This window comes from Anomaloglossus baeobatrachus, chromosome 7 (assembly GCF_048569485.1).
Source record: "Anomaloglossus baeobatrachus isolate aAnoBae1 chromosome 7, aAnoBae1.hap1, whole genome shotgun sequence".
Lineage (NCBI taxonomy): Eukaryota > Metazoa > Chordata > Amphibia > Anura > Aromobatidae > Anomaloglossus > Anomaloglossus baeobatrachus.
In genome coordinates, this window is record NC_134359.1 from 90,747,538 (window position 1) to 90,775,516 (window position 27,979).

Consider the following 27,979-nt stretch of genomic DNA (forward strand, 5'->3'; position numbering starts at 1 on the left):
TGTACCAGGATGGGCCCATGATAGGGAACATATGTACCAGGATGGGCCCATGATGGGGAACATATGTACCAGGATGGGCCCATGATGGGGGACATATGTACCAGGATGGGCCCATGATAGGGAACATATGTACCAGGATGGGCCCATGATAGGGAACATATGTACCAGAATGGGCCCATGATAGGGAACATATGTACCAGGATGGGGGAAGATATATACAAGGATAAAGGGAATATATACAAGATTAAGGGACATAATATATACCAGGATGGGCCTAGGATAGCGAACATAAACACCAAGATGGGGAACATATACACAAGGATGGGGGACATACATACAAGGACAGGCCCAGGATGAGCCACATATACACCAGGATAGGGAAATATATACCAGGAAGGGGCCTAGGATAGCAAACATTAGTACAGAATTGGGAGATATTACCCCCAGAACAGTGGCAGAACCCCCATAACAACGCGTCATGACATTTTTTGCTTCAAATCTTTTTACTCCTGTAAAACCTAGGTGAGTCTTCTGGTCCCATGCGACTGATAGACCGAAAACAAATGCTAAGCTTAAACATGACCTAATTCCATAAAAATCTGACAATATTTGACAAGTTTAGAGGGGCGTAACCCATCAGATATATCTATGCTGTTACACAGAAACTAAATAAATAAAAAAGTGAATCCCATTCAAACCTGCTCACAAAATGGGCGGATGATGAGGCGGTTAGGGAAAGTGTATCGTGACGTCTCTTTATACCGCTCACACTTTGTGAAATCGAAGTTGAACCTTAGAAGAGAAACTGTGATGAAGGGCGGTAATTTTCCCAGTTTTGCAGACTGTTAAGACAAAAAATCAGAAATAAATTGAAGCACAAATGGGAACTTTTGAATATAAACTAAACCCGGCCTGCATGATGCTCAATTTTTGTTAGCTGTTTTATGAGCCATGTTTAAAGGGAATCTGTCAGCAGGTTTTTGCTACCTCATCTAAGAGCAGCATGATGTAGGCAAAGACATCCTGAGTGCAACAATGTATCACTTAAATTAGTGGCTGCAGCCATTCTGACATAATGAAAGATGTGAGATTTTGCATGTAGCAGTGCTGGGAGAGCTGTCCCCGCCCACACCAGGCTTTAAATGCACATTTCCATAGACAGAAGCTGCTACTTACAGACGGGGCGGATTTGGACTACAACTAATGCTGGGTTCACACTAAGCGACAGCGACAACGACGTCGCTGTTACGTCACCATTTTCTGTGACGTAACAGCGACCTTGTAAGTCGCTGTTATGATCGCTGCTTAGCTGTCAAACACAGCAGAAGCAGCGATCATAACGTCGCTGTGCTACATGTGCAGAGAGCAGGGAGCCGCGCTTAGCGCTGGCTCCTTGCTCTCCTAGGTACAGTACACATCGGGTTAATTAACCCGATGTGTGCTGCAGCTACATGTCACAGTGCAGAGAGCAGGGAGCCGCGCGCACTGCTTAGCGCTGGCTCCTTGCTCTCCTTGCTACAGTATACATCGGGTTAATTAACCCGATGTGTACTGCAGCCACATGTGCACAGAGCAGGAGCCGGCACTGGCAGCAAGAGGGGAGGCTGGTAACGAAGGTAAATATCGGGTAACCAGGGAAAGGTCTTCCCTTGGTTACCCGATGTTTACGCTGGTTACAGCTTACCGCAGCTGCCAGACGCCGGCTCCTGCTCTCTGCTTGCTTCATTTCGTCGCTCTCTCGCTGTCACACACAGCGATGTATGTGTCACAGCGGGAGAGTGACGACCAAAAAATGAAGCTGGACATTCAGCAACGACCGGCGACCTCACAGCAGGGGCCAGGTCGTTGCTGGATGTCACACACAGCGACAGCGACGGGACGTCGCTGCAACGTCACAGAAAATGGTGACGTAGCAGCGACGTCGTTGTCGGTGTGTGAGACACCAGCTTAACTGGCTGCTGAAACAGACTAATCTATATATATAATTGCCTTATTCTGTCTGTCTGTCTGTCATGCTCCGAAATTGTGTCCTTACGGTGACACAAAGCTGATTGGCCGCTGGGCTCGCCATGGCCCCGCCCCCCCACACGGATTGGCCTCTCGCCCCGGCTCTCTGCAGGCCCCGCCCCCCTCACGCAATGCACGCTCGCTCTGGCCCAACTGACACGGAGTCCCGATTCCCAGGTGAGTACACACACACACATCAGATCACACTCACTCTCACACTCACTCTCACACACACCTCACACACACCTCACACACACCTCACACATCACAACATCCTGGGATATCGCTTGCTTCTACACCGGCTCCGTCAGGATCCCAGCAGCGCCAGACATAACCTTGCGATGCTGGGATCTTGACGGAGGCCGTGAAAGCTGGTAACCATTATACACATCGGGTAACTAAGGTCCCTTAGTTACCCGATGTGTATCATAGTTACCAGTGTACACCGGCTCACACTCACTCTCACACACACCTCACACACACATCACATCGCATCCACACATCAAGGTCCTGCAGCTGCGGAACATACACACACATAACAGCACACACACAAACACACACACACACATACACACACAAATCAGATCACACTCACACACACCTCACACATCACATCGCATCCACATACTCACAACATCCTGGGATATCGCTTGCTTCTCGGCGGCGATACTGTGCTGTTGTGAGCTTCCAGGACCTGCCGGGGGATCACATGGCCAGAAGCATGTGATATCCCCGGATGTTGTGAGTATCAGCGCGTATGTGCAATATCGTCAGTGTGTGTGTCTTTGTGTGTGAGTGTATGCGATCGGGTGTGTGTGAGTGTATGCGATCGGGTGTGTGTGTGTGCGTGTGTGTGAGTGTATGCGATCGGGTGGGTGTGTGAGTGTATGCGATCGGATCTGTGAGTGTCGGCAGAGGAGCACGGCGTGCTGGAGGAGGCTGAGAGGAGAGTGCGAGCCCTGTGCGTGCCCTGTGCGAGCCCTGTGCGAGCCCTGTGCGAGCCCTGTGCGTGCCCTGTGCGTGCCCTGTGCGTGCCCTGTGCGTGCCCTGTGCGAGCCCTGTGCGAGCCCTGTGCGAGCCCTGTGCGTGCCCTGTGCGTGCCCTGTGCGTGCCCTGTGCGTGCCCTGTGCGAGCCCTGTGCGTGCCCTGTGCGTGCCCTGTGCGTGCCCTGTGCGTGCCCTGTGCGAGCCCTGTGCGAGCCCTGTGCGTGCCCTGTGCGAGCCCTGTGCGTGCCCTGTGCGAGCCCTGTGCGAGCCCTGTGCGTGCCCTGTGCGAGTCCCATATGTGCCCTGTTTTGTGTGTTGGGGTTTACATGGCAGCTGCAGTTTTCCTATCATCATGTTGTCATTCTACAAGCCTCACTGATCAGTGCTGAGCGGCTGATCTTATACTTTACGATTTTATATCAGTGAAAAGCGTCTATTCTGGGCAATGGGTGTTTGGGCCATAGCTGGTGCTAAGTCCTATATTCCTTTGTTATTGATATGTTATATATTAATAATGTATTTGTGACTTCAATAATTTTGCATTAAGTAGAATCATTTTGAATATTTTCTGTAGTTTAGAGACGACTTTATAGAGCAATCTATATATATAATTGCCTTATTCTGTCTGTCTGTCTGTCATGCTCCGAAATTGTGTCCTTACGGTGACACAAAGCTGATTGGCCGCTGGGCTCGCCATGGCCCCGCCCCCCCCCCACGGATTGCCCTCTCGCCCTGGCTCTCTGCAGGCCCCGCCCCCCTCACGCAATGCACGCTCGCTCTGGCCCAACTGACACGGAGCTCCGATTCCCAGGTGAGTACACACACACATCAGATCACACTCACTCTCACACACACCTCACACATCACAACATCCTGGGATATCGCTTGCTTCTACACCGGCTCCGTCAGGATCCCGGCAGCGCCAGACATAACCTTGCGATGCTGGGATCTTGACGGAGGCCGTGAAAGCTGGTAACCATTATAAACATCGGGTAACTAAGGTCCCTTAGTTACCCGATGTGTATCATAGTTACCAGTGTACACCGGCTCACACTCACTCTCACACACACCTCACACACACATCACATCGCATCCACACATCAAGGTCCTGCAGCTGCGGAACATACACACACATAACAGCACACACACACACACATACACACACAAATCAGATCACACTCACACACACCTCACACATCACATCGCATCCACATACTCACAACATCCTGGGATATCGCTTGCTTCTCGGCGGCGATACTGTGCTGTTGTGAGCTTCCAGGACCTGCCGGGGGATCACATGGCCAGAAGCGTGTGATATCCCCGGATGTTGTGAGTATCAGCGCGTATGTGCAATATCGTCAGTGTGTGTGTCTTTGTGTGTGAGTGTATGCGATCGGGTGTGTGTGAGTGTATGCGATCGGGTGTGTGTGTGTGGGTGTGTGTGAGTGTATGCGATCGGGTGTGTGTGTGTGAGTGTATGCGATCGGGTGTGTGTGAGTGTATGCGATCGGGTGTGTGTGAGTGTATGCGATCGGGTGTGTGTGTGTGGGTGTGTGTGAGTGTATGCGATCGGATCTGTGAGTGTAGGCAAAGGAGCATGGCGTGCTGGAGGAGGCTGAGAGGAGAGAGGCTGATCCTGGGGAAGGCTGGGATATGGAGGCTGATGCTGGAGACGGAGAGGCTGATGCTGGGGACAGAGAAGCTGATGCTGAGGACAGAGAAGCTGATGCTGGGGACAGAGAAGCTGATGCTGGGGACAGAGAAGCTGATGCTGGGGACAGAGAGGCTGATGCTGGGGACAGAGAGGCTGATGCTGGGGACAGAGAGGCTGATGCTGCGGGAGGCTGATGCTGGGGACAGAGAGGCTGATGCTGGAGACAGAGAGGCTGATGCTGGAGACAGAGAGGCTGATGCTGGGGACAGAGAGGCTGATGCTGGGGACAGAGAGGCTGATGCTGGGGACAGAGAGGCTGATGCTGGGGACAGAGAGGCTGATGCTGGGGACAGAGAGGCTGATGCTGGGGACAGAGAGGCTGATGCTGGGGACAGAGAGGCTGATGCTGGAGACAGAGAGGCTGATGCTGGGGACAGAGAGGCTGATGCTGGGGACAGAGAGGCTGATGCTGGGGACAGAGAGGCTGATGCTGGGGACAGAGAGGCTGATGCTGGGGACAGAGAGGCTGATGCTGGGGACAGAGAGGCTGATGCTGGGGACAGAGAGGCTGATGCTGGGAGGAGAGAGGCTGATGCTGCAGGTAGAGAGGCTGATGCTGGCGCAGCATGGCGGATAGAGCACCTTTGGGAGTGCGCAGCATGGCGGATGGAGCACGTTTGGCAGTGCGCAGCATGGCGGATGGAGCACGTTTGGGAGTGCGCAGCATGGCGGATGGAGCACGTTTGGGAGTGCGCAGCATGGCGGATGGAGCACGTTTGGGAGTGCGCAGCATGGCGGATGGAGCACGTTTGGGAGTGCGCAGCATGGCGGATGGAGCACGTTTGGAAATGCGCAGCATGGCGGATGGAGCACGTTTGGGAGTGCGCAGCATGGGAGATGGAGCACGATGGGGAGTGCGCAGCATGGCGGATGGAGCACGTTTGGGAGTGCGCAGCATGGGGGATGGAGCACGTTTGGGAGTGCGCAGCATGGCGGATGGAGCACGTTTGGGAGTGCGCAGCATGGCGGATGGAGCACGTTTGGGAGTGCGCAGCATGGGAGATGGAGCACGATGGGGAGTGCGCAGCATGGCGGATGGAGCACGTTTGGGAGTGCGCAGCATGGGGGATGGAGCACGATAGGGAGTGCGCAGCATGGCGGATGGAGCACGTTTGGGAGTGCGCAGCATGGCGGATGGAGCACGTTTGGGAGTGCGCAGGATGGGAGATGGAGCACGATGGGGGGTGCGCAGCATACGGGATGGAGCACGATGGGGAGTGCGCTGCATGGGGGATGGAGCACGATGGGAAGTGCACACCTCCCCCCAACACACACACACACACACATACGCGCGCACTGCACAACACACCACACCACACACACACACTGGGAACCACAAACAACTGCCCTACACAGACACCCACACACACAGACAACGCTGCACACACAAATATACGCACATACCGCACAACACGCACATTGTACAAAACATACCTCCCCCCAAAACACACCACACACACACAAACTGCGCAACACACACACACACAACGCTACAGACACACAGCGCTCCACAAACAACGCAACACACAAACAACACCGCTCTCACCCCCCATCACACCCAGACAACATCCAGAACATGTACAGCGCCCTACACAAACACTTGGTAACTACACACAACAACATCTATATATATATATATATATATATATATATATATATATATATATAACAAAAATCATACATGAACTACACAATACGTAAATTCTAGAATACCCGATGCGTAGAATCGGGCCACCTTCTAGTAATATAGATAAAAGGCTTAAACTAACAGTGCAGCTTAACAAAAAAAAAAACTGAGATAAGAGATGCAGGACGGAATTGTCTGTTTTAACTCTTGCAGCATGCTGTCTTCAGGTTACATTGCAGAAATATGCTGGCAGAGTCCCTTTAAAGAGTAACTAAACTTTGGCCATATTTTTCCATATTCAGCAGGCACTTTAATGCTATAACTTCCTGCAGATTAGTTGTGGTCTGGGTCTTGAGACCCCCACTGATCACTAAATAGGCCCCTGAACAGTGTGCAACTCAGCAGACAGGAGCACAAATCTCCTGTCTTGACTGTACACACAGTGCGGAGTATGGATTCAATAGAAAGCATACGCTGCAAGCTTTGAGTGTACGCTTAGACAAGACTGTGTGCTCCTGTCTGCAGAGTTGCACACTATTCAAGGGTCGATTGAGCAATCAATAATAGTCTCAAGATTCGGACCACCAATCTGCAGACAGTATATGTCTGTGCCAAATATTAAGAAGAAAAAACCGTTTCAACATTTTTTAATAAAAAACAAAAAGTGCTGCTGCTGTAAACCGGATGAAGGAACGTATTCCTGCACATTACGTTGGTCTTGTCTGCTATTTCTTAATACTCACTACAAAGATAAATGGTAGCGGTGCGCAAAAAGATTTCCACTACCCTTATCGGCATCCAGTTCGATCTGCTGTGACAGGCGGCCCTGAGCAGTGTTCATTTATGCACCGGCAACCCTCTATCCAGGCGTCTCTGGCACTTACCAAGTCATGCAAGGCCTATTGAGCGGCAGAGGTACCCAGGATACCAGACAGGATTGTCAGTGCACAAGTGAACACTGCCCTGGTCCGGCGGTCACTGAGGACCAAACTGGACACCAGACCGGAGTACATCTAATCTTCTGTAATAATTAGCTGAGAGCAAGCTTTGTTCCTTTTCTTTTAATTTATGTATTTCACTCATTTAATAGAAAAGTAGAAGCGATAATGTCATATGGATGCTGTAGAGGAGTATTTTAATAAGTGGTGATTACTTTGGCAGCTGGGACAAGTTTATCACAAGCTCCACAGCGGTACAGGTTGTCTCCATCAAACATTTCTTCTTCCACATACATACTGCATAATGACTCCTCTAAACTGCTCATGTCCTTCACAGCCAACGTAAGATCAAGAAAGTCTTCCTGTATAAAGGTAGAAAGAATTAAAACCAGTCATTAAAAGAGAACCAGGTACATATTTTAACCATGTTATTACATTATGAAGGATAGGTGACAGCAGCCCTTCCCTTCTACATAATCCCACAAGGTTCTGAAACAAGATATAGGAGCATTATTCTCCTGTATATAACGAATAGGCGAAGCATTAGGCTATGTGCCCACGCTGCGGAAAATGTGCGGAATTTGCGCGGATTTTTCAAAAATCTGCAGCACAGCTACTCTCCCCAGCCATTTCTATGGCATTTGGGAACTGCTGTGCCCACGCTGCGGATTTTTCCGCAGCGGAAATAATGCGGATTTCCCTGTGGAAAAATCAGCAGCATGTCAATTATTCCTGCGGCTTTCTCCGCATGGTCCCATATACTTACCTGTCTTGATAGCAGACACCCAAGTCACTTTCTCCGTCCGGTGTACAGCAGCGCGGTGGATCCAGGTACAGGAAGGAAGAGGTGGGCGGGGCCTGCACGAGCTCCGGTCATGTGACAGCCGTAGCTAGTTAAGGCCTGCCCACCTTCTCCTGCAGACGCTGACAGAGTGACCCGGCCGCCGGAAAGCGAGGTGCTGCGTGATGGAGGGGAGTATGAACTCCCGATCACTGCAGCACTTGTTCTGCATTGAGGATGCAGTGCTGAAGCCATGGTACGGTATCCTCAATGCAGAATGCCCGCACCATATCTGCAGGACATTCTGCAGCATGGAAACAGAAAAGTTGTGGTGCGGTTTCCTGGGAGCTCCTACGGATATATCCGCAGGACACTGTCGCCGTGGGCACATAGCATTAGACTCAGTTACTGGTAGACTAAATGCTTTTACTATAGAACTTGCCTCCATTTATATTACAGATATTAGCTGATATTCTCTAGTGGTAGACCATGCTTAGTTTAATACATGTGCTGAGGTCATGATTTTGCGTCTCTTACTAAAATACACCACTCACAAAAAGTTAGGGATATTTGGCTTTCGGGTGAAATTTCAGAATGATCCAAAAAAGCATCTAACCTTTTCAAGTGAAATTAACGTAACCTTCTCTAAGCTCTTGAATACTCATGTCCAACTGTTCAATGTTTCAGTACTTTTTGCACAACTTGCTGTTCTCTAACAAGAAGCTTAATCTCAAAAGGTGTTTGATCCATGAATCGCCCAATACATTTTGGGGTTCAATTAGAATTGCTATTGCCACTGCAAAGCCTTAAGCAGGATGATCTCAAATGGAAGTGGCCACTGAACTCAGAGTGTTATCAGCAGGTTGCAACAGAGATGCAGAGAGACTGGAAGAGTCACAGAAAAGCACTGAAGACGTTAACCATTCAAAACCCTTTAGGCTATGTGCTCACGTGTGCGCTCTGAACTGCACACAAAAGGTCCGCTTCAGAGCGCAGCTGAAAAGCTCCGTTCTAAAGCGCCTGGTGCCTGCAGAATTCGTGCGCTCTGCATGCTGCCTCACACCCAACAGATAGCATGCAAAGCGCAGGAAAGAGGTGACATGTCACTTCTTAGAACGCATGCTTCGGGCAGCAGCCGAATCGCTGCGTTCTAATACTCCACGTGCGCACGGCTCCTGCATAATCTTCATAGATTGGGCTGGGGACGCAGGACGCATGCAGTTACGCTGCGGTGCAGAACGCAGCGTAACTGCATGCAATACGCACACGTGCGCACATAGCCTTACAATAGTGTGGTGTGCGCGGTAGATGACCTTCAAGGGTACTTGACCACTCCACTAGGCACAGGCATCATTGTTGTGCATGGGCCAAGGAGCATCTACACAAGACAAGGGACCAGTGAGCCTCAGTGCTGTTCACTGATGAAAGCCGATTCACTCTGAGCATAAATGATGGCCGCCAATGATGTTGGAAAAGTCAAGGAGAGCACTATGTATCTACCACTGTTGTCACCTGATTTGGTGGTTACAGTGTGGGCTAGTGTGTAATCAATACAGAACTGCCCTACAATTTGTGAATGGTACAGTGATAGCCCCTACTATTGGAATAACATCATTAATCCAGTCATTGTGCCTCTGCATGAACAAGACAGACTTAATACCATCTTCACGGATGTAAATGCTCCAACTCATCGAGGCCGCATAATTAGGGAATGGCTGCTGGAGACCGGGGGACCTCAAATAAAGTGGCCTGCTAATCTGAATCTCATAAAAAACCTATGGGATCAGCTGAGTTGCTGTGCAGAGGCCATAACTCTGTACCCCAGAAACTCAATGACCTGAGGGCCGCCCTTCAAGAAGAGTGGGATGCCATGTATCAGCAGACAATACCTCTACTTGTGAACATAAGGAGACGTCATCAGCTGTAGTTGATGCCCAAGGCCACATGACAAGTTATTGAGACATTGACATTTTTGTGTGGGGGGGAGAGAGTATACCCACCATTGTTGTTCGCTTTAATAAATAGTTTGAGATGAGGAAATATAGAGTATAAATTACAGATAAAAGTAGAAAAACCCCTTTAACAAATTTAGATATGCTATTACTCATATCCTTATTAGACTATACATATATCAATTAGTAGTTCTTGGAGATAAAAGATTGATCATAGTTACACTGGCACCTGCTTGCCCTTTGTTTTTAGTAGTAATATTTTTAGACAGGCCGTTCCGGAGGTGGCCATTGAGGGTGTCCTCACCTGCCTCTCACTGATATGTCCACATTCCTGGCACTGGATACGATTAACAATTGTTCCATGGTATAAGTTCTTGATGAGATCGTGGCCCGACGTGCCCTCCAGAGAGCTTTCCAAGGCACTAAACAAAATGCGATTTAACTCTTGGACATCATGCTGGCCTGTTTGCTTTTGGAGACAAAGAAGGATCAATAACAGAGAGGTAATGGGAACATAAAAAGAGTAACCGAAAGACATAACAAAACTGATGCAATACGCCTTATGCTGATTTTTTTTGGATATTTGTAGGGCATATATATATAATATATATATATATATATATATATATATATATATATATATATATATATATATATATATATATATATAATATATTATTATATATATATATATATATATATATTATATATATATATATATAATATATTATTATATATATATTATATATATATATACATACATATACACACACACACACACACACACACACACACACAAAATGTTATCAGCTATAATTAAAAACCAGCATTAAAAAAAATGAAGTTCAAGTTGCTGAGATAGCTTGAATTTTCCATCTGTATTAAAAAATTAAATGCTTTCTAGTGAAGACCAGACCAGACAGTTCTGACCACGGGACGTTTACAGATGGGGAAATGTATCAGACAGGGAGCTTTTATCCCTGCTTAAATGGAGCAGCAGTGTGGATGCCCGACTATCCCGTCATTCACACTCTATAGGACACTCGTGTTTTTCCAGCAGCACCATAGAGATCGACTGGAGCATGTGCACTGCTGTTCCATTCCAAAGGGAATAAACATTACCCGTTCTCCTAATCGGTGCACGTCTCACGGTTTGGATTCCCATCTTATCATTGGATAACCCCTTTAAGTTTCATGTTTATCAGACTTGTATACAAAAAAAATAAAATAATCTTTATTTCTATAGCACCAACATATTCCGCAGCGCTGTACAATTCAGAGGTTCATATACAAGCAAGTAACAGTTATAGAAAATACAATAATTAGCGCAAAAAAGACAACTCTGCTCGTAAGAGCTTACAATCTACAATGAGGTGGGGGGAACAAGGTACAAGTGCTTATTTTCAATGACAATCCAGCCATCTCAAAGAAATGGGGGATAGATAAAGGCTGCCTGAACCAGTTGTCAGCCAATCTTTGAGAGACTTTTGTGTGCGGTGGAGTTTGATGGGGATTTATGTTCTGAGAAGTCGTGGAGGGACTGTGTGAATTGAATTTGATTAGGGAATGTGATCGGCCACCCTAAAAAGATGTGCTTTTAGGGAGTGTTTGAAGCTAAGTTGAGGTCTGGCCTAGTTTCTTGGGGTAGAGCATTCCAGAGAATTGGTGCAGCTCGGGAAAAGTCTTGAAGCCGGGTGTGGGAGGTTCGGATTAGTGAGGATGTTAGTCATGCAGATCATAGAGAAAGGGTAGGGCGATAGACAGATGAGGGTGGAGATGTGTGAAGGTGCTGCACTGTGGAGAGCTTTGTGGGCGAGAACAAGGAAATTGAATTGGATCCTGTGATATATGGGCAGCCAGTGCAATGACTGAGCATCCGAGTAATGATTAGCCAGATAGGTGACCCTGGCTGCAGCATTAAGGATGGACTGAAGAGGAGAGCGTGCAAGAATGCCAAAAATAAATAAGAGACTTTTGTTACTTACCGTAAATTCTTTTTCTTATAGTTCCGACATGGGAGACCCAGACCATGGGTGTATAGCTTCTGCCTCCGGAGGACACACAAAGTACTACACTAAAAGTGTAGCTCCTCCCTCCGAGCATATACACTCCCTGGATGACAAATCTACCCAGTTTAGTGCAAAAGCTGAAGGAGGACATCCACCCATAAGTAGAGATAGAGTAAAACCCGGAATAACCGGAACCTCTGTCTACAACAACAGCCGGTGAAACACACGGAACAAGAACTGCCAACAGGCAACAGGGAGGGTGCTGGGTCTCCCATGTCGGAACTATAAGAAAAAGAATTTACGGTAAGTAACGAAATTCTCTTTTTCTTCATCGTTCCTTATGGGAGACCCAGACCATGGGACGTCTCAAAGCAGTCCATGGGTGGGAAATAAACAGAACTGAGAAGTAGGTAAAACCTAACTTCACAAATGGGCGACAGCCGCCTGAAGGATGCGTCTGCCCAAGCTCGCATCTGCCGAAGCATGAGCATGCACTTGGTAGTGCTTCACAAAGGTGTGCAGACTAGACCAAGTGGCAGCCTGACAAACCTGCTGGAGCCGTAGCCTGGTGCCTGAAAGTCCAGGAGGCACCGACAGCTCTGGTCGAGTGCGCCTTAATCCCTGGCGGTGGGGGCACCTGAGAACATTGGTAGGCATCGGATATGGCCGACCTAATCCAACGAGCTAGGGTCGGTTTAGAAGCAGAGAGACCCTTGCGCTGACCCGTGGTTAGCACAAAAAGAGAGGTGCACCGCCTAAGAGCGTCGGTGCGTGACACATAGATCCGGAGCGCCCGCACCAAAGGCAATGAAATGTCCTGGTTAAGGTGGAAGACACCACCTTAGGGAGAAAGCCCGGAGTCGGGCGGAGAACCACCTTGTCTTGGTGAAAAAAACAAAAAGGGTGACTCCGAGGAGAGCGCAGTCAAATCAGAGACTCTCCTGAGAGAAGTTATGGCCACCAGAAAGACCACTTTCTGTGAAAGACGAAACAACGAAACCTCCCTAAGAGGCTCAAAGGGGGGATTCTGTAAGGCCGTGAGGACCAGATTAAGGTCCCAGGGATCCAGAGGCCGCCGGTAAGGCGGAATGATGTGAGATGCGCCCTGCATGAAGGTGCGCACCTGAGCCAGTCGGGCGATACGCCGCTGGAACAACACTGACAGAGCAGAGACCTGTCCCTTGAGGGAACTGAGGGACAATCCTAGCTGTAGAAAGGACAGGATGGTCGGCAAGGAAAACGGCCAAGGAGCATGGCCGGAAGAGCGACACCAGGACAGGAAAATTCTCCAAGTCCTGTGGTAAATCCTGGCCGAGGAAGACTTCCGAGCCTGAGTCATAGTGGAGATGACCTCAGAAGGAATGCCTGAAGCCGTAAGGATCGAAGGCTCAAGAGCCACGCCGTCAATCTGAGAGCCAGAATTCTGGCGGACAACGGACCCTGTGAGAGAAGGTCTGGGCGGTGCGGGAGATGCCACTGCACCTCTACGGACAGACGGAGCAGGTCTGGGAACCAAGCTCGCCTGGGCCAGTCTGGGGCGATGAGTACGACCCGACGGCCCTCCATTCTGATCTTGAGCAGGACTCTGGGCAAGCGAGCTAGAGGGGGAAACACGTAGGCCAGACGGAACTGGGACCAATCCTGAACCAGCACGTCCGCCGCCAAGGCCTGAGGATCGTGGGAGCGAGCCACGTAAACCGGGACCTTGTTGTTGTGCCGGGATGACATTAGATCCACTTCCGGACTGCCCCACTTGCGGCAGATTGACCGGAACACTGCCGGATGCAGGGCCCACTCGCCGCTGTCCACGGTTTGACGGCTGAGATAATCTGCCTCCCAGTTTTCTACGCCTGGGATGTGGACTGCGGATATGGTAGACTTGGAGTCTTCCGTCCACTGAAGGATGCGTTGAATTCCCAACAGGGCTAGGCGGCTGCGAGTCCCGCCCTGGTGATTGATGTAGGCAACTGCTGTCGCGTTGTCTGACTGGACAGGTGGGAAAAGCTACGAGAGCTAGGAGCACAGCTCTGATTTCCAGCACATTGATCGAGAGGGCTGATTCGGACGGAGTCCAAGTGCCCTGTGCTCGGTGGTGGAGAAACACTGCTCCCCAGCCGGGTAGACTGGCATCCGTGGTGAGAATCACCCAGGAGCGTCCCTGGGACAGAGAGAGGGCCGAAGCCACTACTAAAGAGAGTTCTTGGTCTGTGGCGACAGAGCCACCAGCCTGTGCAAGGAAGAGGTCCGCTTGTCCCAACAGCGGAGAATGTCCAGCTGCAGAGGACGCAGATGGAACTGGCAAAGGGAACCGCTTCCATTGACGCCACCATCTGACCCAGCACCTGCATGAGGTGCCTGATGGAATGACGGCGGAGCCTCAGCAGAGAGCGAACCGCCAGATGAAGGGACTGCTGTTTGACTAAGGGCAGCTTCACAAGTGCCAGCAGAGTCTTGAATTGCATCCCTAGGTACGTAAGTTCCTGGGTCGGGGTCAGAGTGGACTTGCAAGCGTGGCGAGAGTGAGCGAGACACTCCGCTGACAGTCTGCACTGGATGAAGCCTTGACTAGAAGGTCGTCCAGGTAAGGAATCACTGCCAACCCCTGGAGGTGCAGAACCGCAACCACTGCTGCCATGACCTTGGTGAATACACAAGGGGCCGTGGCTAACCCGAAGGGGAGAGCCACGAATTGGAAATGCTCCTCTCCGATTACAAAACGTAGCCAACGCTGGTGTGAAACTGCGATTGGCACATGCAGATAGACATCACTGATGTCGATGGATGCTAAGAAATCTCCTTGGGTCATTGACAGATCGCAGAGATTCCATGCAAAAATGCCGCACCTGAACATGCTTGTTGAGAAGCTTGAGATCCAGGTCGGAAGGCACCGTCCTTTTCGGGGACTAGGAAGAGATTTGAGTAGAAATCTCAGGACCGTTCCCAGTCGGGAACTGGCACAATTACTCCACTGGCCTGCAAGAATGCCACGGCCTGTGAGAAGGCGGCGGCCTTGGAGCAGGGGGGAGTTGACAGAAAAAATCTGTTTGGCGGGCTGGATAGAATTCCATTCTGCAGCCGTGGGAGATGGTAACCCCCACCCACTGATCGAAGACGTGTTGAAACCACACGCCGCCCAAGTGGGAGAACCTGCCACCGACCAAGGACGTTGCTGGCGCGGCCAGATAATCAAGAGGAGGCTGCCTTGGTGGCAGCAGCTCCTGCGGACTTCTGAGGACGCGGCTTCATGCGCCAGTTGGTTTACGGACCTTGGCTGAGTTAGTGGACGAGGCCGAGGGCTTAGAGGACGACCAGTTAGAGGAACGAAAGGAACAAAACCTCGACTGGTTCCTGCCCTGGACAGGTTCCTGGGTTTGCGGCATGGAAGTACTCTTCCTGCCAAAAGCTTCCTTAATAATTTCATCCAATTGTTCACCGAATAGACTGGTCCCAGCAAAAGGGAGCCCAGCAATGAGCTTCTTAAGAAGCATCTGCCTTCCACTCTCGAAGCCACAGGAGGCTGCGGATAGCGAGGGAAGTAGCCGAGGCCACCGCGGTGCGGTGACAGTCTCCAGCATGGCAGACATGGCATAGGATGAAAAGACTGAAGCCTGGAAGTTAAGGCAACCATTACAGGCATAACGTCCCTGGTAAGGGAAAGGACGCAGATGGTGCATCTCCTCCAGAGAAGCAGAGATGGCTTTGAGAGCCCGCACTGCTGCAAAAGATGGGGAGAACGAGGCCCCTGCCGCCTCATATATAGATTTGGCCAGAAGGTCAACCTGGCGGACAGTGGGATCCGTAGAGAGGTGCCGTCAGCCACTGATACAACTATCCGGGCTGAAAGTCTAGACACCGGAGGGTCCACCCTTGGTGAATGAGCCCACTCCTTGACCACCTCTGGTGGAAGGGGGAAATAGTCATCAGAACCACGCTTTGGGAAGCGTCTGTCAGGACAGGCTCTGGGCTTGGTCACAGTGGGCTGAAAAACTGGAGTGGTTAAGGAACACACTCCTTGTTCTCTTAAGGTATACTGATGCCTTTCTGCCAGAGGTGGAAGCTCCCCTGATACAGGCGGATTGAGGTCCAGTACAAATATAATGGACGCAATCAAATCATTAGCATCTGCGTCACCTTCGGACAGATCAATGGGGTACATGAAGTAGCGTCCGAGCCCCTAGTAAAGACATCCTCCTCGTCCTGCGAGTCAGCTCGTGAATCAGAGCTGCGGGACGAGGAAGGCCAGGGGACCCTGCGTCTCCATTTTAGGAGGACGGGGTCTGAGCCAGATGAAAAATCCTCTGTGAGCTTTGCTGAGCGAGCCGTAGCAGCAGAAGCGCCCTGAGAAGGGGGCTGATGCATGCTCAGCAGAGTCCGGGACAGCTGTCCCCTGGAGAGAGGGATTCTACCCAAACCGGGGGATTAGCCACCGGAGCCGGAGCAGCTGGAGGGACCACTGATGAGCTTCCAGGCTGAGGGACCACCATGTTAGAGCAAGCATCACAATGTGGTTATGTGCTCGGTACAGGCAGTACGAGTCTACATGCAGTGCATATTAAGAACAGCCTTGCAGCCTTGCTCTGATGTGAGACATGCTGCAGAAGTGGGGGCTCTGTCCAGAATGACCCCAAGCAGAGTATATAAACAGAGTATATAAGCAGCTGCACAACCGGAGGTTGTGGCCTGCCAGACCGTTTAACATAAGACATCTCTGTGCCCTCCAGATCCCCCAGCCCAGGCCCCCATTTGTCACAATGTGGTTATGCAGACATTAAGAACGCTGATAAAATGGCGCCGGAGCGAGTAGAGGGGGCGGGGCCTACTCTGAGAGCGAGATCCGGAGGGCAAATGAGGAATACAGGGGAGGGAATCTTTCCTCAGTGAGGAGTGTCCGTTCCCTGTGCTGAACAGCCGCTGGGCGGAGCCGCACTGTCCCTCTGCATGACTGACATGCAGGGGCAGTGAATCGAAACTAGGCCTCAAGCGAAGCCGGGGCCTAGATTTAAACATGCGGCCAGCGTGCAGGCACCATCGGCGCGGTTCTCCAGTGAAAACTGGAGAACCGGCCGGAAATGTTAACACAGTCATAAAACACACTCTCTCCAATATATAAAGTACAAGGGACCCCTGGAAAGACCACTTTCTGTGGTAATAACGTCTCAGTACTTAGCTTGTGAGACGCAGGTGCCAGGTCCCTGGGGGATGAGCGCTCCGTCCGGCAGGATCCTGAAAGGGCTGCGGATGGAGACCGGTCTCCTGCAAAGCAGTGAGAACCGTGATGGCTCCCACTTCAAGCCAGAGCCTCAGGGGATGGTGAAGGAGCGCGGCATGTGAAGGCTCCAGCCTTGTAAAATCAACCTTAACAGCACCGCCGACACAGTGGGGTGAGAAGGGACATGCCGGGAGTCCAGACTGGACCCGTTTTTCTTCCAAATCTTTGAAATCGAAAATCAAAAATCAAAATTCAGAGAATGCATGTGTGTGTGTGACCTCCTGAACACAAAGCATTGAACTGGGTAGATTTGTCATCCAGGGAGTGTATATGCTCGGAGGGAGGAGCTACACTTTTAGTGTAGTACTTTGTGTGTCCTCCGGAGGCAGAAGCTATACACCCATGGTCTGGGTCTCCCATAAGGAACGATGAAGAAAAAGAAAACCAATTAAGCACACAGACACTAAACTAAACAGGACAGACACAAACTAATCTGTCCTTGGAGCCTATGACTGACACTGGAAATATATTTTAACTTTTTCTTCCACAAAAAATATTAACATTATATATAAAAAGGTAAGGAAACCTCATTATTATCCCAGCCAAAGCTGCTTGTAAGGTCGGAGGTTGATGCCGCCTGTTGATCCACCAAGAGGAGTTGTGCAAACAGTCTCTGTAACTGCAGTGGAATGATGCGAACCTGGAGGAGAACAAGACGCAGGAGCAAATTATTTAAACACTTTTAATTTGACAAAATGAAGAAAAGGTGTCTTATTTCTGCTGTTTCCATGTTCAGAATTTTGTAGCAGTAAAGTCTTTTATTGCCTCCCAATTCCCAACCCCTCTTACATTCAAGTATTCGGGTATCTGAGTTACTCTGGAAAAAGGAATGGGGCAGAAGCGTGCATGTGTGACTATACCACGCCATTCAATCCTGGCCATAGTGAGGAGGAAAGAGGACAGGTACCACCAAGTGATCGAGGATAAGAGCCATTCATGGGTATTGTACCGTACAATAACTGATAATTGAAAATGGCAAATCTTTTCCCACCAATTACATTTATCACCAATCCGTAGAACAGAAAGCCCATGTACCTCCTCCAGTGTGTCCAGTGTCCTCCTCCAGTGTGTCCAGTCTAATGCGAGCTTTACACGAGACGATCTATTGTGCGATATGTCGTCGGGGTCACGGTTTTCGTGATGCACATCCGGCATAGCGCACGACGTCGTCTCATGTGACACCTCCGAGCGACGCAGTATCGCTCACAAATCATGAGTCGTGTACTCGTCGTTGACTTTCATAATATCATTTATTTTCATGGGTGCAGGTTGTTCATCGTTTCCGTGGCATCACACATTGCTCCGTGTGACACCACGGGAACGATGAACACCGCGTACCTGCGTCCCACGGCACCCGCCGGCTTAATGGAAGGAAGGAGGTTGGCGGGATGTTTACATGCCGCTCATCTCCGCCCCTCCGCATCTATTGGCCGGCTGCCGTGTGACGTCGCTGTGATGCCGAACGTCCCTCCCACTTCAGGAAGTGGAAGTTCATCGCCCACTGCGAGGTCGTCCGGAAGGTAAGTGCGTGTGACGGGGGTTAAACGAGTTTGTGCGCCACGAGAAGCGATTTGCCCGTGACGCAAAAATGACGGCGGCGGGTACGATCGCTCGTGCTATTGCACAATAGATCGACTCGTGTAAAGCAGGCTTAAGTCACACTTCCTATTTTATTACTGCTCAGTCCACTTTGTACGTCCTCATGCTTTACAGTGCGGGTGTTTGCTCAGATTATCTCATGTGTACAAGAGGAAGCCAAACTGTATTAGGAAGTTGGTACATGTTGAAATAACATAACTTATAGCAAGGATAAAATGATAATCAAGGAAAAGGCCCCATATACTGGGAGAAAACTCTCACTAAATCCATTTGGGTATATGCACATGATGTCTTTTTCCCACTGATTCTGCTTTAAAAAGGGCCACAAGTGCTGTTACGGGTGTGTCACAGTTGACAGACAGGCCAGTGGTGTCCGTCTGTAGAAGATCGCAGCGTTTGATTACACAAACTGCTCCCTGACATTTTATTCTTCCTGCTGTGGTGTAAATGGTATCTTATGCATCTTCTCTGCTTGGGGTAAATCCCTTTCCTTTTAGGACTCTGTGGATATCCTCACCTTTCAGCTGCTTATAATTATCACTTCCCTTGTGTCCTTAAAGACCCATATTTCCCCTTGATGTTTACTGGTGATAGAGTTATATTCCTAAACAATCTTTGGATGCAAGCAGTCGGCTTGTATTCATTTGAAGAAACATTGTTGTTTGTTGCTGTTCCTCTCACTGAGTCTTTTTGGAAATAATTTATTCGTTCACTTCCCCTTGTTTGTGCTCCCTGTGTCTTCTTTAGAGCTTAGTAAGGCTGACTAAGCACTTATGCCATCTTTTCCTTACCTAGGGCCCAGTATCTTGCTTGGTGCATAGATGCGAAACATATCTAGGGTGGTCAGGGCATCCAGGGTCAGAAGAAGGTTTTGGTCAGGGACCACCATCTTCCTTTTCCCTAGACACAGAGTTTCCCTTCCCTTCCTTGTCGCAGTACCCAGCGTGACAAGTGCTCCATGAAATGAACATCTAAAAGACGTTGTGTAAGCATAGCCTAAGTTCCTCTTTTAACACTAGAAGTCCCAGAGAGGGGTCATTTAACATTTCTACCTTTGAAACCCAGAGACGGTTCGAATCACCTGAAGGATTTTAGCTAACATCCTTTAATCACCGTCTTTTGTTCTGTAATTAAGGCCATTACTGTCGCACCACAGGAGGTTGTTGTTTTCCATTGAGTTTAGCCATTTAGTTTCTAGTTAGTTCTATTCAGTTTGGACCAAGGGTCATTTGACCCTCTTTCAGGACTTCAGGGGGGAGCTCAAAATTTCTGGGACTTCTAGTGTTAAACTTCATTTAGTCCAGCCAAATAACCTAACTAGAACACATACTCCCTGCAAGGAAATTAAATAGGACTAGGACAGTACCTTGGAATCAGGGACGTCTTTCTCATCTAGAGATCCAAGCTCTTCAGGGAGCAAAGCAAAAAGGGCTTCTGTAGAAACAAGGACACAAATGATTATGAATAAAAGATGCTTAGTCACTAATCATTTCTGAAATCTTCCTAACAAACTATAACATCTGATCGTTTGATGTAGAAGAATTAAGAATCTCATCTGTAAATTAAAAAAAAAAAAAATTCTGTAAAATTATATTGGAACCCTAATAAATGGTCCCCTAACTTATCATTGGAAGCCTGCTTTCCTTTCCATTTTCTCATGAATAGGTCAAAATAAAAACTGACATTTATGGCAGCTTGTCGTCTGTCGATACAGCAGTACACAGAGGTTGCATTTAATTAAAGGGCTACTATAAAAGCAGCACTTCCCTGTCCTTTATGACAATACTAGTACAATGGTAGATAATATTTCTAGTGCACCTCGGAATTCGGGAGTGAACAGTAAGGTCTGCAGCAGGGAGTTAAGGTAACAGGTGCTTCCTTGGTTCCGGAGGCCACTTAATTTGGTTTCTCCCCTTGGTTCCAATATTTCATCTTTGGATTTTGCTTTCCTGCCATTGTTAGCTGAATTGTTTGAAAGGAATGAGAAGTCTTCATCTTCTTCAAAAAGATCTCCAAACATTTCTGATGGAACAGTATAAATCTGCAAAATGTAATAGATGAAAAAACAAGTAAATAACTAGTCACTATAGGAAAGAGACCCTTATCAATGCAGAGAATGACTGTTCAAACCAAGAATGTGTGCTCGGTGCATCATGGCGGAGCCAGACATTACCGTCTCTGTCACCAGGTTTTTCCTTTATGAGCTGCAGCCACCACCAGGGAGTCCCTATATTCAGCATTCCAGATACTGTATATAAGAGCCCAGGCCGCTCTGTATAATGCAAAAAACACCTTTACAATCCTCACCCAGGGACAGTCCAGTCCGATGTGTGTTGCTGCTCTTGGTCCGGCGTCCTTCACACAGAGGCCTCCATAGTGCTCCTGCGCATGCGCACTTTGATCTGCCTGGCCGAGGGCAGAGCAAAGTACTGTAATGCACAGGCGGTCTTTGACCTTCCTCGCTCCTGCACATTATAATACTTTGCTCTGCCCCAAGCAGGGCAGATCCTAGTGCACCAGCGCAGGACTGCAATGGAGGCCTCTGTGTGAATGATGCAAGACGTGTCATGCACACAGGGCTGAGCAGGAGGACGGCGATCGGAGAAGATGGAGGAGATGTCGGACTGAGATCAGTGATGCCCATCAGACTGGACCGCCCCCTAGGTGAGTATTATAAAGGTGTTTTTATACGTTCTGCAGTGCGGCCTGGGCTCTTATATACAGTATTATAGAATGCAGTATATAGGGGCTCACTGGTGGTGGATGCAGCTTATAGGGTACAAATCTTGTGACAGGTTCCCTTTAAAGTGCTTCTTCGCACCATCTCTACACCCTCTTCTTTGATTGACAGCTCTGGCTTCATAAATCAGATAAGGGCAGAAATAGATGGAAAATAGCAGGTGGGAATGTGCACTCTAATAATTGGCAATGCCATAATGTATTCAGCGCCTATGCTTGGTTTGAACAGTCATCCTGTGCTGACAGTGTCCTTTTAACTTGTGGCACATTCTACAATTGGATTTTTTGCTTAGCCTAACTAAGCTACTGAAATACCACAGGAAAAAATAAATAAATGAGCTCAGCTGAGATATTTAAAATTTAGATCAGGAGTGAAGATCTTTCCAAAACACCCCATCTACTTCAACACTCGAAGCTCTATAGGAGAGGTCTGGATACTGGGTGCTGCGATTTGTCTGAAGATCAAAATCAATACTGATTGTGAGACTCTATATCATTTACTTAAATACAACAGCAGCAAAGCAAAAAAGGCTTTTAAAACAGCCATCCTCAGCGAGAGTCTTGTAAACCTTACCACCATGATAGTTTGCTAAAATGAGAACACATTCTCTGATCTGAATCCTTCTTTACTTGGGAGATTTATTCAGCTGGGGAATGGAACGAAGCAAAGCCTAACCAAATACTGAGTGACAGCTTTAAAGAATGATGGTGGAGGAATATTGGATACTGGCTATGTTTCATGATTTGACAGTTCTTTAAAGAGGTATTATTGGTAGGTGTAAATTAGATGGTGAATCCAGCATTATGTTTTTCCATAAAAAGAAACTATTCAGAATTCATAAAAACTTCATGTTCTTAGGCATTTCTCGGAAATACACGGAGGTAATCTTGGTAGTTATGGGCATTGAAAGCGTAAAAAAAACCCCAAAACCAAAAAAACCCTAGAGGGGGTAATTGGGAGCGTTTGCTTCTCAATAGAGAAGAGTATTGGATTGTGGCACTTAATGCACGGTTTCCCGAGGGGTTAAATTATTGTAGTGATTTAATGTATTTTTTATTGAAAATATTTTTTTTTAATTTCTTATGGATAATAATTTCGATTATTCTAGGGCAAAATTTGAAGAATTATACTTGTGCATCTACCTGTGGAGGCATCTACTGATGCCGGCGAGCTTGTGGATACATTGGGTATATTGGTGAGCTGACTTCACTCTTTCCTGTTCTCTCATCCTTCATATTATAAGTAGCGACTACCTGCTGAGATTCCCACAGATCTCAAGAATACGGGTTCTTTTAACCCCATATGAATGGCACTGTATTGTGCATGTGACTACTTCATTTCATTCTGCTCTGGTTAGGTGTCCAGCTTGTTTCTCTGTGGCAGCTGGTCCTCACTTCTGCACCTGGCATAGTGGGTGCAACTGGCATTCAATAGTCCCCACAAGATCATAGTTGATGACATCACAAGCTATGGCAATCCCCAGAGGCACCCCTGATGCTGCCTGAAGACGTTCATGGATGTTCATATTCTAAGCTAGGCTGCCCGACTAATCCAATCCGTCCCCCAAATTACTCTCCGACCTCTCCTCTCTGCCAATCCCTTCACTGGCTTTCCATTGCCCAACGACTCCAGTTCAAAACCCTAAGCATGACCTAGAAATCCATCCACAACCTGTCTCCTCCCTGCATTTGTGACCTAGTCTCCCGGTACCTACCTGCACGTAACCTTCGATCTCACAAGATCTCCTTCTCTACTCCTCTCTTCTCTCCTCTTCTCTTCCCACCATCGCATCCAAGATTTCCCGCGTGCCTCCACCATACTCTGGAACGCTCTCCCCCAACATATCAGACTCTCGCCTACCTTGACAAGCTTCAAAAGGAACCTGAAGACCCACCTCTTCCGACAAGCCTACAACCTGCCGTAACCCTCAGTCTGATATAGCACCGCACGACCGGCTCTACCCTCACCTACTGTAGCCTCCCTGTATCCTCACCCATCCCTTGTAGACTGTGAGCCCTTGCGGGCAAGGACCTCTCTCCTGTACCTGTCTGTGCCTTATATTGTTTATGATTATTGTACTTGTCTTCATTATATATACCCCTTTTCACATGTAAAGCGCCATGGAATAAATTATTTATTTATAGAGCACCATTGATTCCATGGTGCTGTACATGAGAAGGGGGTTACATACAGAATACATATACAAGTTACAGTAGACAGACTAGTACAGAGGGAAGAGGACCTGCCCTTGCGAGCTTACATTCTGTAGGATTTTGGGGAGGAGACAGTAGGTGGGGTGTATGTTGGGCGGCGGCTCCGCACGGTGGTGAGGCGGTGGCTCCGCACGGTGGTGAGGCGGTGGCTCCGCACGGTGGTGAGGCGGTGGCTCCGCACGGTGGTGGTGGTTGTGAAGCAGTGAGGTCATTGAAGATTATAGGCTAGTGATGGGAAGTCCGGCTCTTTTTGGTGATCCGGTTCCTATGGTTCCGTTCACCAAAAAGAGACGGATCTTTCAGCTTGTTCTCGGCTCCCTATTAAATATGTGTTCACCCCAGGTGAACACATATTTAAGACTATAGTAACGCCGCCAAAGCCCCGCCCACCAGTGGCTAAGCCCCACCCACTTACAAGTGGCCAATTAGATTGCTGAGTAGGCAGAGTTTAGCCACGGGTGGGCGGGGTTTCGACGGCAAAAAGAGCCATTTAGAGATTTTAGTGGCTCACACTAGTGATCCGGCTCCTGTCCACAGCAGGGAGCCGGATCTTTGTGTTGGATAGTTCGCGACAGACACATCACTATTATAGGCATTCCTGAACAGATGAGTTCTCAAGTTCTGTTTGAAGCTTGCAAGTGTAGCAGATAATCTGACGTGTTGGTGCTATAATAATAAATAATTGAGCAATATTCTTTTTGCTCACTTCTAGTTGACCTCACTGCAGTCACTTGTATGAGGTGTAGTAGTGTACATGCACGACCAAGGCACCCATACACAATGAACAGAGTGGTAATTACATACAGTGCCTACAAGTAGTATTCAACCCCCTGCAGATTTAGCAGGTTTACACATTCAGAATTAACTTGGCATTGTGACATTTGGACTGTAGATTAGCCTGGAAGTGTGAAATGCACTGCAGCTAAAAAGGATGTTATTTCTTTTTTTATTTTTTTTTTTAAATTGTGAAAAGTTTATTCAGAGGGTCATTTATTATTCAACCCCTCAAACCACCAGAATTCTGTTTGGTTCCCCTAAAGTATTAAGAAGTATTTCAGGCACAAAGAACAATGAGCTTCACATGTTTGGATTAATTATCTCTTTTTCCAGCCTTTTCTGACTAATTAAGACCCTCCCCAAACTTGTGAACAGCACTCATACTTGGTCAACATGGGAAAGACAAAGGAGCATTCCAAGGCCATCAGAGACAAGATCGTGGAGGGTCACAAGGCTGGCAAGGGGTACAAAACCCTTTCCAAGGAGTTGGGCCTACCTGTCTCCACTGTTGGGAGCATCATCCGGAAGTGGAAGGCTTATGGAACTACTGTTAGCCTTCCACGGCCTGGACAGCCTTTGAACGTTTCCACCCGTGCCGAGGCCAAGCTTGTCCGAAGAGTCAAGGCTAACCCAAGGACAACAAGGAAGGAGCTCCGGGAAGATCTCATGGCAGTGGGGACATTGGTTTCAGTCAATACCATAAGTAACGTACTCCACCGCAATGGTCTCCGTTCCAGACGAGCCCGTAAGGTACCTTTACTTTCAAAGCGTCATGTCAAGGCTTGTCTACAGTTTGCTCATGATCACTTGGAGGACTCTGAGACAGACTGGTTCAAGGTTCTCTGGTCTGATGAGACCAAGATCGAGATCTTTGGTGCCAACCACACATGTGACGTTTGGAGACTGGATGGCACTGCACACGACCCCAAGAATACCATCCCTACAGTCAAGCATGGTGGTGGCAGCATCATGCTGTGGGGCTGTTTCTAAGCCAAGGGGCCTGGCCATCTGGTCCGCATCCATGGGAAGATGGATAGCACGGCCTACCTGGAGATTTTGGCCAAGAACCTCCGCTCCTCCATCAAGGATCTTAAGATGGGTCGTCATTTCATCTTCCAACAAGACAACGACCCAAAGCACACAGCCAAGAAAACCAAGGCCTGGTTCAAGAGGGAAAAAAATCAAGGTGTTGCAGTGGCCTAGTCAGTCTCCTGACCTTAACCCAATTGAAAACTTGTGGAAGGAGCTCAAGATTAAAGTCCACATGAGACACCCAAAGAACCTAGATAACTTGGAGAAGATCAGCATGGAGGAGTGGGCCAAGATAACTCCAGAGACCTGTGCCGGCCTGATCAGGTCTTATAAAAGACGATTATTAGCTGTAATTGCAAACAAGGGTTGAATAATAATTGACCCACACTTTTATGTTGAAAATTTATTAAAATTTAACTGAGCAACATAACTTGTTGGTTTGTAAGATTTATGCATCTGTTAATAAATCCTGCTCTTGTTTGAAGTTTGCAGGCTCTAACTTATTTGCATCTTATCAAACCTGCTAAATCTGCAGGGGGTTGAATACTACTTGTAGGCACTGTATACACACTGCCACATTATTCATACATGTGGGCATGGGATCACCATTCTCATTATTTGTGGGGGTCCCTCACTTGGAACCACTGATGATCATACATCCACAAAGTGTCCTGCGTGTAGATGATGTTAAGATGGGGTGACCCCTGTAAGCGAATTCCTAAAGAGAGACTAAACTTTTTGATTTTTTCAAATTTAGCAGGCAATACGATCGCCTGTAGATCTGCGGAGGTCCCAAGACCCTCACTGATCAGTAGACCCCGAGAGGTGTCCAGCTCAGCAGACGGAGCACACAGACCTCTCCTTTCTGTGGAGTCCATCCATGGACCTGTGTGTGCTCTGTCCTGTGAGTGACGCACTTCTCAGGGGTCTATTGCACCATCGATGGAGGGTCTCAGGACCTGAAATCTTATTGATCTGCAGGAAATTCAAGTTTAACCCTTTAATGCTATAACCTTACATATCCAATTATGTGTACTGGGTGGGGGACCTCAGTCACAACCCACCAATCAGAGTTCACATAGGGGAACATGATGGGGGTTGTAGCTTCTCTCACCAGTATCCTCCTACAATCAGGAATCTTCAGCAACAAGTATCGTGCATGCACAAAGAAAGAAAACTGATGTAACAGGCTGCATGAAGGTGCAGAAATAAGGGGCAACTGCACTGACAGGATTCCTGCTGCTGCCAAATCACAGTGTAATCACTGCTGACATACAGGAAGTGCAGCTCCTCCATAGAGGCTCCTCCGTGTGCGCACATAGGAGCCCGGCACTCACTGCACAGCGCTGATGTGCGGCAGGACTGCACTGCAGGAATAGCCTTACCTGCTAGCAACTCGGCCAAGCGCACGGCAATGATTCCAAGTACAAGATCTGCTACCTGGGAGCCGCCATCTTTGTTGTATATGCTGTTAGTCTTAGAGCGCAGCTGGGAAATGTAGTCCGAGCCGCGATAATGATAATAACAAATGCGGCCAAGAAAACTACAAGTACCGGCATGCCGTGTGCTTCCCTAGCTTCGGGAAATATACAGAGCGCTTCGAATAACTTTATAAACTAGCGAACAAACTGTACAAGGAAATCACTGCCATGTACTAGCTCCACTCTAGAGGGCTGGAGAGAGTCTCTTCATAACCTGCTGGAAAGAATAGTGAAATATAAGGGGGCAGCACACTGGCAGAGACAGAAAAAGGCCCCTGTGCAAGAATATATGGGCCCTTTGTAGTCAAATACCTTACCATAATGCAATTCACATTATTTTGGTGGTAAAAATGCATAGGCTCACCTCTAGAGCCCAACATTGCATCAATGATATGTCAGCCCCTGGGGCAGCAAGAGAGAAAGTAGAGGCTGGCCTGCTAATGGCCGAATACAGTGTTAAATTGATTAATTAAAATTTGGTGGTCACTGGGTTTATGTTATTTCCTCCTCGCCTCACAGGTTGGAGGCGGCAGAGGCCCAAGGAATCAAAGAACAGGAGAAGTCTCATTGTACAACTTCAAATGGTGATTAAAGAAGAACCACAAACCGTATTTCTTCACCAAAGGTATCAATTTAATTAATATTATCACGAGTTTGCACATTCTCCCCGTGTTAGGCCTCCTTCACACGTCCGTGTCTCCGGCATGTGTTTGGTCCGTTTCCTCACGTGTCGGACGCACAAGCACATGTAGACCCATTAAAATCAATAAGTCTACACTCACGTGCTTGTTTTGCCATGGGCCGTGTGCCCGTGTGCTCCATACGTAGACATGCCCGTTTTTCTCCGGCATCAC

General features: G+C 48.4%; 1 protein-coding gene across 1 annotated transcript in view; it reads right to left on the reverse strand.

Moving 5' to 3' along the window:
- The window catches only part of USP40 (ubiquitin specific peptidase 40), a 145,137-nt gene extending 118,019 nt beyond the window's left edge, over positions 1-27,118 (reverse strand). Inside the window, exons 1-7 of the mRNA XM_075317462.1 lie at positions 27,030-27,118; positions 20,701-20,923; positions 20,249-20,316; positions 17,810-17,923; positions 10,310-10,474; positions 7,488-7,634; positions 699-842 (exon numbers count right to left, since the gene is read on the reverse strand). Of these exons, the coding sequence (XP_075173577.1) occupies positions 699-842; positions 7,488-7,634; positions 10,310-10,474; positions 17,810-17,923; positions 20,249-20,316; positions 20,701-20,902 (840 nt within the window). The 5' untranslated portion in view covers positions 20,903-20,923; positions 27,030-27,118. The remainder of the gene's footprint in view (positions 1-698; positions 843-7,487; positions 7,635-10,309; positions 10,475-17,809; positions 17,924-20,248; positions 20,317-20,700; positions 20,924-27,029) is intronic.
- Positions 27,119-27,979: the final 861 nt, after the last annotated feature.